The following is a 14,819-nucleotide window of genomic DNA, read 5'->3' on the forward strand; positions in this document are numbered from 1 at the left end:
AGTCATAAATGTCTAAATTTTTTAATATTAATATGTGTTAGGCATTGAGAGTCATAAGGATCTATTTTTTTATATGCCACCATGGGAGTCATAAGAGTTTATTTCTAATGGCAGGTATAAGGGCCCTGAAAGAAATCTGTTATTTGTTCTAATATTTGAAGTGCTTGTTATTTACATTCAGTTAAATGCTAAATAAATTAATTGTTGGAAATTCAGAGCAATTGGTGTGACCTATTATGTTGTGTTGGCTCGCACATATTTTGCCTTCTATTTTAGGTCAAACGGAAAGAGTTAATTGGATAGCTGAGTGTTCAAGATCTAATTTGTCTAAATCTATATAGGTATTTCCCTACTTTTTTTTAATGTAGTCATGGCTATTTATTTCATTTCTATATTATGGGTTTGTGTCGCTATGTATTATATTATAAACATTGTATATATATTTTGATGAAATAAAAAAAAATGGTGGATAAGATTATTTTATTTTGTTTATAATAGTTAATTAGAAGTTTTGAAGTATGTATAAATTAATAGAAGAAATTTGATTATCCCCTCAAAACTACCTTGGGTTGGAATGTCCCAATTCAACACTGTTTGGCCTGGTTATCTGTAGGTCATATAGGGTTGGGTTGTGATAATTAATGCCTTTGTTATCAAGATGGATATTGTTGCGGACTAGAATATACGCGGCGGTAGAGTGAAAAATATAACGTCTTAGCAATATACGTATATCTAACACACCAACTGATAATTAAGGGAGAGAAACACCAGATATTTTTTTACGTGGAAAACCCGAAAGGGAAAAACCACGGAGCCTGACCCATATGAGAAATTTCCACTATGTCTGGGTTGGTTACAAAGTTTGATTCACTCCTTAACTTGGAGCCGTTGGAATTACAACAGGTTAATAATCAGACAGAGATTTGGCGATTAATGATGAGCCGGCTGAAATAAGGCAATGGTTGAGAAGAGCTTTAGAAACGGTCCAGAAGAAAACTCTGGCAATGGTTAGCAAGAACTCCGGCGGAGATCGGGAGGAACTCCGGCGGTGGTCGGCAAGAACTCCAGCGATGATTGACAAGAACTCTGGCTGTAGTTGTTTAGGACTCCAGCTTCTTCATGTACCAAACTTAACACATAATCTGTTATCCGTTTCAAAGCTCACCGCAGATAATTCTGTTTCCATAACTTTTGACGCACATGGCTTTATTATTAAGGATATACAGGATCAGCGTCCACTGCTTCATGGACGCCTTCATAAAGGTCTATATCAAATACAAGTTGCTCCGGATATCAAGCAGACTGCCTTCTCCGTCACCAACAAGGCTTCACATCTCTGGCACGCTCGGCTAGGACATCCGCGCAACGACATCACATCTGTTCTTGCTAACCGTTTCTCGGAAATTTCTAGTTTACCTTCCTCTTTCGTTTGCTCCTCATGTAATGTGGCTAAAAGCCACAAGCAAGTCTTTAATAAAAGTTTTTCAATTACTTCTGCGCCATTTGAATTACTTCATACCGACGTTTGGGGTCCAGCACCCCAACCTTCTATCGATGGTTTTCGTTACTATATTGTTTTTATCGACGACTACACACGCTTTTCTTGGATTTATTTCATGTATACCAAACAAGAAGCGTTGTCGAAATTTAAAAACTTATGTAACATTATTCATACGCAATTTCAAACCACTCCCAAAATTCTTAGGTCCGACGGTGGGGGAGAGTTCATTAGCAACTCTTTCAAGGCCTTTCTTCAAGAACGTGGTATAACACAACAATTATCTTGCCCTCATACGCCGGAACAGAATGGCCTTGCTGAACGCAAGCACAGACATCTTCTTGATTTAACTTGAGCTCTACTTCACGCTGCTAATCTCCCAATCAAATTCTGGACCGATGCCCTCTCCACAGCACATTACCTCATCAATCTCCTACCATCCAAATCGATTTCTCTTCAAATTCCGTTTCAACGTTTGCACGGTACACCTCCATCTTATTCTCATTTGCGCACCTTCGGCTGCCTTTGCTTTCCTTGGATGAAACCTTATGCACCAAACAAGTTTGCTCCGAGATCACATGAATGCATTTTTCTTGGATATTCGCCTCTGCACAAAGGTTACAAATGTCTCACACTAAGCACAGGTAAGACTATTATTTCTCGTCACGTGGTTTTCTATGAAAATCATTTTCCCTACAAAACTCCTCAAACACCCCACACGGCACCAGCATCCTCCACTCCCACCAACATCCCGCCGTTGCTTCTAACTCCTCATTCTACTGTTAATCCCATCACCACTACAATTGACCCATCCCCTTCTCACACTTCTGGCAATACCACTTTCTCTCCTATTATTACTTCACCAATTCAATCGGTCAGTAACAACTCCTCTTCTAATCACACATATCACTTCAGTGACACTCACTCTTCCTCGGCTTTAGCACATCCAACCCACCCGTCCATTCCTCAGCCTTCACACCCCATGCAAACTCGCCTTAAATCAGGCATCTCCAAACCAAAACAATTCTTCAATCTCCTCACTCAGTTCAACCCGCAGACCACACCGCTCAATTACAATCAGGCAGTCAAACTCCCACAGTGGAAAACGGCTATGAACGATGAGTTCACTGCTTTACAGAAACAAGACACATGGAGTTTGGTTCCCGCTCCTACAAACAAACCAATATTGGGTTGCAAATGGACCTACAAAACAAAGCTTCTTCCGACTGGTAAGGTCGATCGTTACAAAGCCCGCCTTGTAGCCCTCGGCTACAATCAAAAGTTCGGCATCAACTACACCGAGACATTCAGCCCAGTTGCCAAGATGCCAACAATACGACTTCTACTCACCCTTGCACTCAACCGCCAATGGCAACTTCTTCAACTGGACGTCTCGAACGCGTTTCTTCACGGCGATCTACCAGATGACATCTACATGCGTCAACCGCCTGGTTTTCAAAACCCGCAGCATCCGGACTTCGTTTGTAAACTACGCAAATCGCTCTACGGTCTAAAACAAGCACCACGGCAATGGTTCCTAAAGCTCACTGGTTTTCTTCAAGCTCAAGGATTTCGGTTTAGTCGTTCCGATCCTTCCCTTCTTATTCTTAACAAAGACAATATTCACATTTACATTCTAATATACGTTGATGATTTTCTCGTCACAGGAAACAACGAGCCAGCCATTACTTGTCTTCTCAAACAGCTTCGCTCCCAATTCGCGCTAAAACAGCTTGGCGACATCTCATTGTTTCTTGGGATCCAGGTTCTCCGAACCTCTAACGGCTATTTTTTAAACCAAACTCATTATGCTTCCAAACTTCTACATGATGCAGGTTATACGGATTGCAAATCTGCACCCACCCCGACATCTTCTCCGTCCAAGCAGAAATCAGCCAACCGAACTCCATTCTCAGATCCCACCTTGTATCGCCGGCTTGCAGGATCAATACAGTACCTCACCATTACGCGACCCGACCTTGCATTTGCCACTAATGTTGTCTGTCAACACATGCAAGATCCTTCCAATCAAGACTTCAAGGCTCTTAAAAGACTTCTCCGCTACATCAAGGGAACTCTCTCTTACGGGCTCCCCATCACTACCGGAAATATGAAACTTCACTCCTACACGGACGCTGACTGGGCCACGGATGCCAACGACCGAAAATCAATCTCTGGTTTTTGCACATACATTGGTCCAAATCTCATCTCATGGACTGTCAAAAAGCAGGTCACCGTCGCCAAATCATCAACTGAAGCCGAATACAGATCACTTTCCGCTGCCACTTCAGAGGTCATTTGGCTCCGACGCCTAGCTGCCGAGCTCGATCTATCGCAGGATAAACCCACTGTCATCCATTGTGACAACACCTCCGCTATGGCAATTGCGAAGAACCCGGTTTTCCATGCACGAACGAAACATATCGAGATCGACTATCACTTCATCCGGGAACATCTCAGCTCAGGCGCAATTCAACTCACTCACCTGTCCTCAAAAGATCAAATAGCGGACATACTTACCAAGCATTTGTCACCGCCAAGGTTCAACGAATTACGCAGCAAATTAACCATTCGATCCTCGAATGCTTAATTTGTGGGAGGCTATTAGCATATATTAAAACATTCTGTATCTTGTTATTACGTACTTGCCATTACACGGTATTAAATACCACTCTGTACATTGTTCTGTGAATGCAATCCATCATTCAATTCCTGTTAAACCGTGTTTGTCTCTCTCGGTATCTTCCTGCTCCTGTAACTCTCTCACCGACAACGTGCCTCGAAGGAGTCGATGTCTTTTTGACGCTAAGAGAGTATGATGTGGAACATCATTAGCTAAATAAATCCTTAGGAATAGTTTACCCTTTATTAGCTTAGGTGTATGCTTTTTAGAGTCTTCAATTATACCTATATATACAAGATATTGTAAGGAAGGAGGGGATATTGATGAATATTATGATATTTTAAAGCTTAATGCTTTTGTTTGTAACCTGGATTGGGATTTCCTTCTTGCATCCTCTTCTTCCAACGATCCAACGATTATCCCGACATCATATACTTAAAAAATAAAGAAAAAGATAAAATTCAGAATAAACTGGATTTGTTCATCATCAGATGATCCATCATTGATGTGCATTTTCGGATCTTTTACTGCAGAAATTCAAAAATCAAGAACCCAGAAATTCGACTTCGAACATAAATAATTACATATAAATATATAATATTTGTTCTACCTATAGTAAGCTGACGCGTGTCTCAGCCAGTAGGATTTATCTATAAATGTCTCATACATTCTGTAACAGAGTAGGAAGAATAATAAAGAATTCATTTTACCTTCTGTGTCTCTCTATCCTCTTCGTCTTCTTTAGCTTCTTCTTGAATTGATAGTTCAACACAAGCATGCAGTAAAGGAACTCTAGTAAATCGCTCAGCACCAAACATTCTTTGAGCCACTTAAATGAGGAATTTTATTAAGGGAGCTTGTACATCTCTACTTATACTTCAATTACAAATGAAAATAAGAAACTTCAAAGCATGTAAGGGCTACACAAGAATATAAAGAAGTGCTAACACAACCTACGGTTAGAGGAAAAACAGAACATTGAAATTGAAATTGGATCACAATAACTAACAATCATGAAGAAAACATTAATCTCCATACCTGGATTAGACTGTTGGCTGCTCCCCAAAATACCAGAGAAGGACATCTGCCCTGAATCCTTAGAAGAACCTCGAAAATTACTTTTACGCTCCACGCAATCTTCCTCATTACTGCACCATCCTCCACCCTGTGGAAAAGAAGATGAGTATAAGTACATAATGTTGCATCAGTCCAGAATATGATGGCTGAATATAGAAGAAGAGAGGCAAAATTCCCACGTCAGCATTACGATTTAATTATGATTGTGCTGTATCAAATCTAGAAAGCAAGAAAATCTTGGTGAATTACTTCTCATTTCAAATCTCAATCGTGGGAAATTTCAAAGCATTTTTACTTAATGTTCAGTAATACTATCATGAGTACGTTACCTCCATGTGAACCACCCAGTTATTCACCCCTGAACCAAAACCAGGAGAGAAATAATAAGCTGCAGGGCTTCCATCCAAACAAACTGCAAAATGTCTCAAAATAGACAAACAAGTCAATTTTTTAAGAAGAAAAAAAACAGAACTTAGCTCCAGGAAATAAGTTGGACAGATTTAAAAAACAAAAAACAGACCTGCTCCTTTCTGAACAGCATTCGCAACAAAAGTTACATCCAGAGCTTTAGCAACCACTGCCAAGCTTAGCAGAGCTGTTGAAAGTGCAAAGATAAACAAATACATCCATATAGCTGGATTATGACTTCCCATTCTGCAAGTCAGCAGCAACACATCAAACAAGAAGAAAATATACCATTTTTAATAAAAGGTGAAATGTTATCTACTGTTCAAGCTTCAGCAGATAGCACTGTTCACAGAAGAACAGTTTATTGAACATAAAAATGTAGAATATGAAACCATAGAAATCAGCCAAAATTTCCCCAAAAAACACCTTCTAAAGGGCCAACTAACAAGGTTTTATTGTGCTGAAAGTAGCTTACCTGTAATTAATTAAAAAAAAAATCCATCCTATAACTATATTTTGCAGATTAATCTCCAACCATATCAAAGAAAACCTTATTTATATCAATCCAGCAACTGCATCTAGCGTTCAAGTAAATTTCTATGTGCATAAGACATACCTTTGTTAGATCTGTAGAATGTAGAAACTTCAAATCTCAAATAAATTTCATACACTTAAAGCGTACTGTTTCTTTCTCAGATCTCTAAAAACAAAAAAAAATCAGAAATTTCTCCAACTATATTCTAGTAGCTGCTATGCAAACCTTTAGTGTTATATTCAGAAAATGCTAAGTTGCTACTTCTAATCAAGTAGATTAGAGCATGCAGAATATCAAAATCAAACAAAAAAAAAAAACGAAAAGAGACTTGCTCAAGAAAAAATGTAGAGATGCTCACCCAAGGAATGAAGCAAGAGGGGTCCTTAATTGCCTTCTTTGAGCAGTAAAAGGAGGAGAGAGAGAGGAAGAGAGAGTGGAAATCTTTTGGCTTGTATACCACCTTATATTCACAAACTTGGCTTCTTTACTAGTTGCGTCTCCAATCTGCAATAACCCGTGACAAGCCTCTGCTCACTCACTCTCTCTCTCTCTCTCTCTCTTTTAGATAAAGCTTTTTATTTAAAAATGGGACAGGGCAATTATGGAGTGAAAGATACATATATAAACGCACACGTAAAAGTCCGTTAAAATTCAAATATTGCCAAAGCAAGTTTAATTCAAATTTCGTATATAATTATTAGGCCTATATTATATATTTAATTTGCTTTGCTTATTGAGGTCGAGGAAGAGTTAAAGGAGGATTCGCCTTTCAAGCTGTGTCCTCTTTATCTCTCCGTTCGAGGATTTTTTTAATTTTAACGAAACTGATGCGGTTCAGATGTCGGGTTCAATATTAATACATCCGACAGTGAAAATAGGCGACGACCGACGACCGATCTACCGGATTTAATAAGTTGCCAGAGCTACGCTTTATTTTTATTTTATTTTTCTTATTAAATAATGGAAAGATACATATTTAAACGCACACGTAAATATGAAATTGCTTTGCTTATAAATATAATGCAGACAAACTTTAGAGTTTAGACATTATTATTAAAAGTCCGTTATAATTCAAATATTGACAAAGCAAGTTTAATTCAAATTTCGTATATAATTATTAGGCCTATATTATATATTTAATTTGCTTTGCTTATTCAGGTCGAGGAAGAGTTAAGGAGGATTCGCCTTTCAAGCTGTGTCCTCTTTATCTCTCCGTTCGAGGATTTTTTTAATTTTAACGAAACTGATGCGGTTCAGATGTCGGCTTCAATATTAATACATCCGACACTGAAAATAGGCGACGACCGACGACCGATCTACCGGATTTAATAAGTTGACAGAGCTACGCTTTATTTTTATTTTATTTTTCTTATTAAATAATGGAATTATTAAATGCGGAATCCGACTTAGAGTTGTGTCTACACTCTAATGAAATGTTCACACCGACATAATATAATTTTTTATATTACTGTGTATTTCTTAAATGTTTAATTAGTATTATTTTGAATTTTTTGAGTAATTTTGTGTATTTAATAATAAATATTCAAAAAATATAAAGTAAATGCACAGTAAAAAATATACAATAAATATTCTGTAAATGCACAGAGTCGACTCCACACGTAATAATTTCTTAAGATTTTCAATATATAGACTATGATAGGTTTCTTATAAATACATTTTTAAGATTATCAAAGAGCAATTAAAAGTTTAAATCATATGTTTGATTAATTATATTTATTTAAAATTTTCTTTGATAAAATGAAAAAATATTTATAATTATTTTGAGGATAGAAATGTTAAATTTTAAAGATATTTATATAAAGTTGGAAATGAGTTTGCAATCATTGAATTTTTAAAATGTTTATATTTATTTTACTTTACATTCAAATTATTATAGATCAAGTAAAAAATATAATTTGATTAAACAACAAATACATACGTTTCTAGTCCCATATGAAGCTACATAGAATGATCTTGTTAGTGGCAACCACAGAGGATCTAAGGTAGAGATTGTGTTGTGGGCCTACTCTTTATAGGCCACTCTAAGGCCCATTAAGGATTCTTGGGCCTCTTCGCACTTTTGACATCCGTAAAATAGGAGTGTAGCTCAGTCAAACAGACTTGTGAACTAGTTCAGGCTCGACTAGATTAATAGCTCATGAGTCCAACTGACTTATTAGCTCGCAGCTGGCTCATTAAAAAATATTAATATAAATATACCTAAAATATATTAGGATTAAGGATTTTAAACATATAATTTTCAAAAAAATTAAAGCCTAAATATCACTATTTTATATGAAATTAAGTAATTCTTTATTATTTTTCTTTTAATCTCCTTTTGTTATCATTTTATTATTATAGTTGTTTAAATCATATGCATTTTCTCTTCTTATAATAAAGACAGACTCAACTTAACTTGTTTACCCCCATTAACCAAAACAGTGTAAAATTGTAGCTTAAAAAGTAAAACTAATTGTGTCATAATAACTCTTGCAGTTGATAAGAAATATCCACTTCAACAAAATTGATGCCCTAACTGCCTCTTGGAGCTTCCTCCTTTAGTTGCCTCCGGCCTCCCTCTTACTCTACTTCTAGAGGGGATCCCTCTTCCATGGGTTCCCCTCTCCACCTTCAGGACTTCCCCCCTCTTTTCCTCACCTATGCTAACCTCCCTACGCCACAGATGAAGTTGTTGTTTTTCAAAAAGCTAAAACAGATGCAGTTGCCAAGGAGTGGAACCTTTCCTTGGTAGGTTTTTCGGTAGGAAGGAGACCGTATTATGAGGCTCTTCTTGCTACCATGCATAAAATTTGGAAACTTAAAGGTACTTTTCAGCTTTTCAATATGAATGATGGCTTCTTCCTCGTCAAATTTTCTTCGATTGTGGGCTATAAAATGGCCTGGAATGGGAGTGTTTAGTTTTTATTGGGGAAACCTTTTGTTCTTTAGAAGTTGTCTCCTAAGTTTAAGTCCAAAGAGAAAATTTCTCCACAGTTTTCATTTGGTTCAAAATCATGGATCTCCCCCTTTGCTATTGGGATTCGGCAGGTATTTTTAGGATAGCTAGTAAAGTCGGAATTCCTCTTAGTAGTGGATGCCTTAACTGCCCAAAAATCCAGGTTCACTTACACTCAGGTTTGTGTCCATGTAAACAACAAAACTACATATCTTGATTATATCCCCATATCCATTGAAGGTGAAATTACAAAGTTGAGAATTCATTATGAATGGAGACCTTCCCTTTATGATTTATGTGGCTCACTATTTCATTCTGATGTGGTTTGCCCTTTAAATATCGTCAACCATAATATTGTAAAAGATAAAAATCCAGCAAACAAAGGCAGAAACACCTCCCGTGCTCCTAATGTGGGTATGAATCGTAGTATAAGCAATAACAGAATTCCATAATTACATATTCCCAACCCCAAAATCTCCGGTATTGCAAACCCTCCTCCCCCTCCTCTCAAAGCACTCCCCTAACACCTGATATCCCATCCTCCTCCTCAGCTCCCATACTACCTCTTTACAACATACCACAAACCAAACCATACATTCTCCTCCTAAAAACCCCTATATAACCATCATCCTTAATCGTAATTCTTCGACTGAAGAAGTTATTTGGGTGCAATTATCCCCTCGGTTATAGCCAAACAGATGGCTTCCATTATCTCCTCAAATAAATGTGGTGCCCTTTCAGACAATCAACATGAAGCAAATTCCTCTTTGATGGCCTCCACGACTAATGAACCCTCCATAAAGATAAGCCCTGAAAAATCCAACCATATTAACCCTACATCCTCTCATGTTAAAAACACTTGAGATAAGCACTCCAAAAAGCCTCAAACCACCTCCTCCAAATCTCAATGTCATAGCCTCATGGAATATTAGGGGTTTTAATAACCCCATAACGGTTATCTCATGCAAGCGATTTATCAAGACCCACAAGTTAGATATGTTATGTATACTATAGAATAAGATTCATGCGGAATCTATCTCTGATCTATGGTTCTTAGCTTCTCACTCCATCTTTGATTGTGAAGAGAGTTGGAACAATTTCTCTTTGTCAAACACTGGTAGAATTTAGATCAAATGGTCTGCTAAAAAGATACACTTCTCACCTACTTTCATTTTGTCATAAATGATCAACGGGTTGATCTCGTATGGCTCCACTCCGACCTTCTTAGTATCCATCATTTATGGGTCCAATTCTGCAGAAGAACGTTCTATCCTTTGGCAATAAATCAAAGATACTCCTACTTTTGTCTATGCAATGGCTTCTCTTGGGGGACTTTAATTGTTGTAGATACCAAAATGAAAAAGCTGGTGGATCACTCTTGCACTCAAGTAGAGTAAGGGATTTTATTTCTCTTATTTTTGACACCCAACTGATTGACCTCCCTTCTACAGGCCATTTTTTCACTTGGTTTAACCAACAAATGGAGAATCCCATCCACATCAATTTGGACAGAGCTTTAGAAAATGAAGAGTGGATTTCTTGCTTTCCCACCTCTCACTACCTAGTTGGTGATCCACTTTGCTCTGACCACTCCCCCTAGTGATTTTGGATGGCCTCAACCACAAAGCTGTTACTCATTTCTAATTCAAAAATTTTTGGACTTCTAGACATGGTTATTGGGTAATTCTGCTTAATATTTTTATGGAGCCTTGCATTGTAAATCCTTTGGTGGATTTTACTTGTAAACTCAAGAAGTTCAAGGCTTCCATTAAAGCCAAATCTTGGGCTTCTGCCAATGCTATTGAAACATCCTTAAAAGCTTTACAAGATAACCAAAACTCTCGTTCTTCTATGCTGGATTTGGACCACAACAATTCCCATATCAACTCGACTCTTATTGTTATAAATGGAAAGATTGCTAATTTGATTGTTTATAGAGCTTCTTGGCTTATTCAGAGGGTGAAAGCTTATTGCATTAAGGAAGGAGAAGATAATCTTAATTTCTTCTACTCCAAGATTCGGATGAGGGAAAATATTAGTAAGCTCGGCTTTATATACGACTATGGGGGAGAATTTAGGCTCTATCTCTAACGCCAATGAGGCCATTACTCTACACTTTCAAATATTACAACCCTCCCACTCTCCCCATACCTAACGTGACCTTCTTTCCCAAAGAAAATATTATCCCTCAACACTTTCTCTTTATGTTTTCTGATCTAATATCTATAGATGAGATTAAAAATGATGTATTCTGAGGAGCCTCCTCTTTTTCTCTGAGCTCGGATGGCCTTAACTTTCATTTCTATAAATTGGGGTGGCATATTCTGGGGCCATCTCTATGCAAAGCTATTATGCCTTTTAAAAAAAAAGGTTATCTTTCTAAAAGTATAAAAACCACGACCATTGTGCTCATTCCAAAATCCTCTCATGTTTCCTCAATCTCTGATTTCAGGCCGATATCTTTATGCAACACTTTATACAAGATTATCTCCAAAATCCAGGCTTTCAGACTCAAGCTTATTATGCCTCTTGTTATTAATCCTACTCAAGCTGGCTTTATCAATAAACATAACAATACTAACAATGTCTTTCTAGCATTTGAAATATTGGGTTCCTTCAAAAAATGCTCTAATGAACACTACATGTGTGCAAAATTAAACATTAAAAAGGCTTTCGACTCCCTTTCTAGAGAATTTGTGCTATAAAGGATGGCTCAAAAAGGTATCCCGCTACATTCATCAATTTGGTTAAAGCTTGTATTAGTGTTCACTTCTTTGAGTGCTTAGACAGTGGTTTGGAGGGCTTCATCCCCTCCTCAACTAGTCTTCAACAGGGTTGTCCCTTAAGTCCTTATCTCTTTTACTTTGCTATGGATGCCTTATTCTCATGGATAATATGGAGGGTGAGAAAATTTTCCAGGATATTGATATTAATAATTTCAATCTTTTCACCTTCTCTATGCGAATGATTTTCTAATTTTTGGGAAAGCCTATCCTCTCACTGGCACTATTTTGAAAGATATTCATGATACTTTTGCTAGCTCCTCAAGTTTGAAGGTGAATCCAGATAAAAGTTCCATTATCTTAAGGCCTAACTCTTCTAATGTTGCTGAAATTTATGCTTCTCTTAATATTCCCACCTCCTACTCTAAACTTATCTACTTGGGCATTCACATCTCTATTAAGAGAATTCTCCTCTCTGACTTCTCTCACCTCATTGATGTTATTACTAACAAGGTATCCATATGGAAAGCAAAATCTCTATCTTTTGTAGGTAGGCTTCAATTTCTTCAATTCACAATATGGAATACTATAGCTTATTGGATTCGTGGTGCTATTATACCTAAATCTTGCTCCAAACAAATAGCAAAAATCTCTATAAAATCCCTTTTCTTTGGATATGTATTGGCAAAGAAGGTTCATTTAGTCTCTTGGACTAATACCTGCAAACCTAAAATAAAGGCGATTTGGGATTACCCGCTTTTTAGGCTCTTCGTTATGCTTTCAATTGCTCCTTCATTTTTAGGATTTACAATTTCTCATCTCCTTTATCCTCTTGGTTTTCACTAACTTCGGTTCCCCTTGAAAAAAAACACCTCAAGCATCTTCTTTAATGTGGAAAAGCATATGCAAAACTACAAAAATTGCCAAGGATAAGTTTGTTTTCAGAGTTTTGGTTAACAGTCCTATTAGCCTTAAATGGGATCATTGGTGTAATGGATATTGTCTCTATGAACTTGAGCACCATCAATCTCTACTGTAAGCTTTTCATGAAAATGCTCCACTATCCAAGCTTTTATGATTCTACTGGTCGGATTTTCCCTCCAGGCCGCCACTATGAGGTCCAAAATGCTATTTCTAAAATTCATATTGTTAGAGATGGCAATGCCTAGTGCTTAAGTTGGGCGGATGGTATTGTGAGAAAATTTAATATATTTATGCAAGATTTTTATAGAAATGAAAATGAGGTTTCTTGGCATAATGCGGTTTGACACAAACACTATGCAGTGAGGTGTTCCATCTTTGATTGGCTTTGCTTAGCTGGGAGACTTAAAACGGCAAATGCTTTGATCATGAGGAATATTAATGTTTATCCTTACTGCTGCTTTTGCAATATAAAATTAGAAAGTGTTTCCCATCTATTTTTTTGAGTGTGATTACACCTTTAATATTAGTTCTAACATTAATCCTAGTCTCAACAATTTTCTTGTGAGTCCCAACCTCATCCAAGTGGTGAATTTTCTTGTTGAAGGGAACTTCTTATCTAAGGAGGGGGTTAGTTTTAATCTGCTCTTGCTTTGGGCTGCTGTCTATTTCATTTGGAGGGAGAAGAATGAAAGAAAATTTGTGACTTTTCAAGAATCATATCACGGTTCGAGTTAATATTGTTAATGCTATTAGACTTAAACTATACAGATGAAGAAATGGGGATGAATTTAAGCGCATATTGTATTCTGCTATTCTCATACGCGGATAGGTTGTTCTTTTCTACGAGATTCCTAGTCTGTTCCGCATGTCATATGCTATTATGTTCTTTGGTTTTGCTTGCTATAAGCTATTTAGCTTAGATCTCCATAGCTTTGTCGGGGGTGGGGCAATGATGTTCGAATTGCATTCTCATCTCTCCTGGATGGCGGTTCTTTGCAACTTATTTTTTATGGCAAGTTTTGCAACCAGGGTACTTTTTTTGGGCTCCTCGAATGCGATTCTTTGCTTTATGAGCCTTTATCCTCTCCTGACAATTCTTATTTGTTTGCTACCTAGTTTATTTTTGTTCTCTTTTTACATGTGTAATATTTTTGCATCTTTTGGTGAGCTTTTTAGTCTTTTTGGTGGCTTAGCTCCTCTTTTGATTTTTTGTCCTTTTATTTTATACATGTAACTAGTCTTTTTCCATTCATGAAAATAAGGTTTTGCCCTTAATTTTCCAAAAAAAAAAAAAAACTATTTAAAGTATCAAAAGTCAAAACAACAAATTTAGAATGTCATTAATCAGGAACTTTTATTTGGTCCAGTGAAGGTACGTAGAGCTACGTTCGGCCGACACTAAGATCGCAGACACAAAACGAGAAATACCGAGTAAATACCGAGCAATACCAACAATAACAAGAAATACCATTATGTGAAGACAAAATACCGAGTAATACCGAGCAATACCGAGTAATCCCAAAAAATACCGAGTTTTTTCTAGAAAAACTCTGCATTTTTTGGGATTACTCGGTATTGCTCGGTATTACTCTGTATTAATATTCCTAGAGCGGTATTCCTCGTTATTACCAAACAATACCTAGCAGTACCGATCAAATACCGAGCAAAAACCGAGTAACAATTCTCTGACCGAACGTAGAGCTACGTCCGGTCAGAGGACGTAATAAAAGGTAATAAGTAACTAATAACGAATGAGTTACAGGAATTCGTAGTTGTATGCTTACTTAATGCATGCCAAATAGATAAGAAACACGTCATTGTGTCCATGAAATAGTGACACCTTACCTAAGTGGGACCACAAACATACTGAAGTGGCACTAATAGCCGAAAACTCTTCTCGTCAGCAGTTTCGTTGAAGAGGACTTATACGTACAATTTAATAAATAGTTTTTTTAATAAAAAGCATTAAATGATTATTAAATATTTTTATTTGTTGAATATTTCCGTTATATCTATAAATAAGTATTGAAGTACATAGCATACAAAATAATTAATGTGGAAAAGCATATGCGACA

General features: G+C 37.0%; 1 protein-coding gene across 5 annotated transcripts in view; it reads right to left on the bottom strand.

Annotated features, from left to right (window-relative positions):
- LOC110113687 (pectin acetylesterase 11-like) overlaps window positions 1-6,702 on the bottom strand; it is a 51,038-nt gene extending 44,336 nt beyond the window's left edge. Inside the window, exons 1-5 of one of the 5 annotated variants that reach the window (XM_028695352.1) lie at window positions 6,474-6,512; window positions 6,223-6,306; window positions 5,719-5,852; window positions 5,528-5,610; window positions 5,160-5,286 (exon numbers count right to left, since the gene is read on the bottom strand). In XM_028695352.1, coding sequence (XP_028551185.1) covers window positions 5,160-5,286; window positions 5,528-5,610; window positions 5,719-5,851 — 343 coding nt within the window. In that variant the 5' untranslated portion in view covers window position 5,852; window positions 6,223-6,306; window positions 6,474-6,512. Of the gene's footprint in view, window positions 1-5,159; window positions 5,287-5,527; window positions 5,611-5,718; window positions 5,853-6,222; window positions 6,307-6,469 lie in introns of all 5 variants that reach the window. The other 4 variants (XM_028695354.1, XM_020846356.2, XM_020846359.2 and 1 more) reach the window with 4 other exon arrangements.
- Between the last annotated feature and the right edge of the window lie 8,117 nt (window positions 6,703-14,819).

This window comes from Dendrobium catenatum, unplaced genomic scaffold (assembly GCF_001605985.2).
Source record: "Dendrobium catenatum unplaced genomic scaffold, ASM160598v2 fragScaff_scaffold_624, whole genome shotgun sequence".
NCBI classification, from domain to species: Eukaryota; Viridiplantae; Streptophyta; class Magnoliopsida; order Asparagales; family Orchidaceae; genus Dendrobium; species Dendrobium catenatum.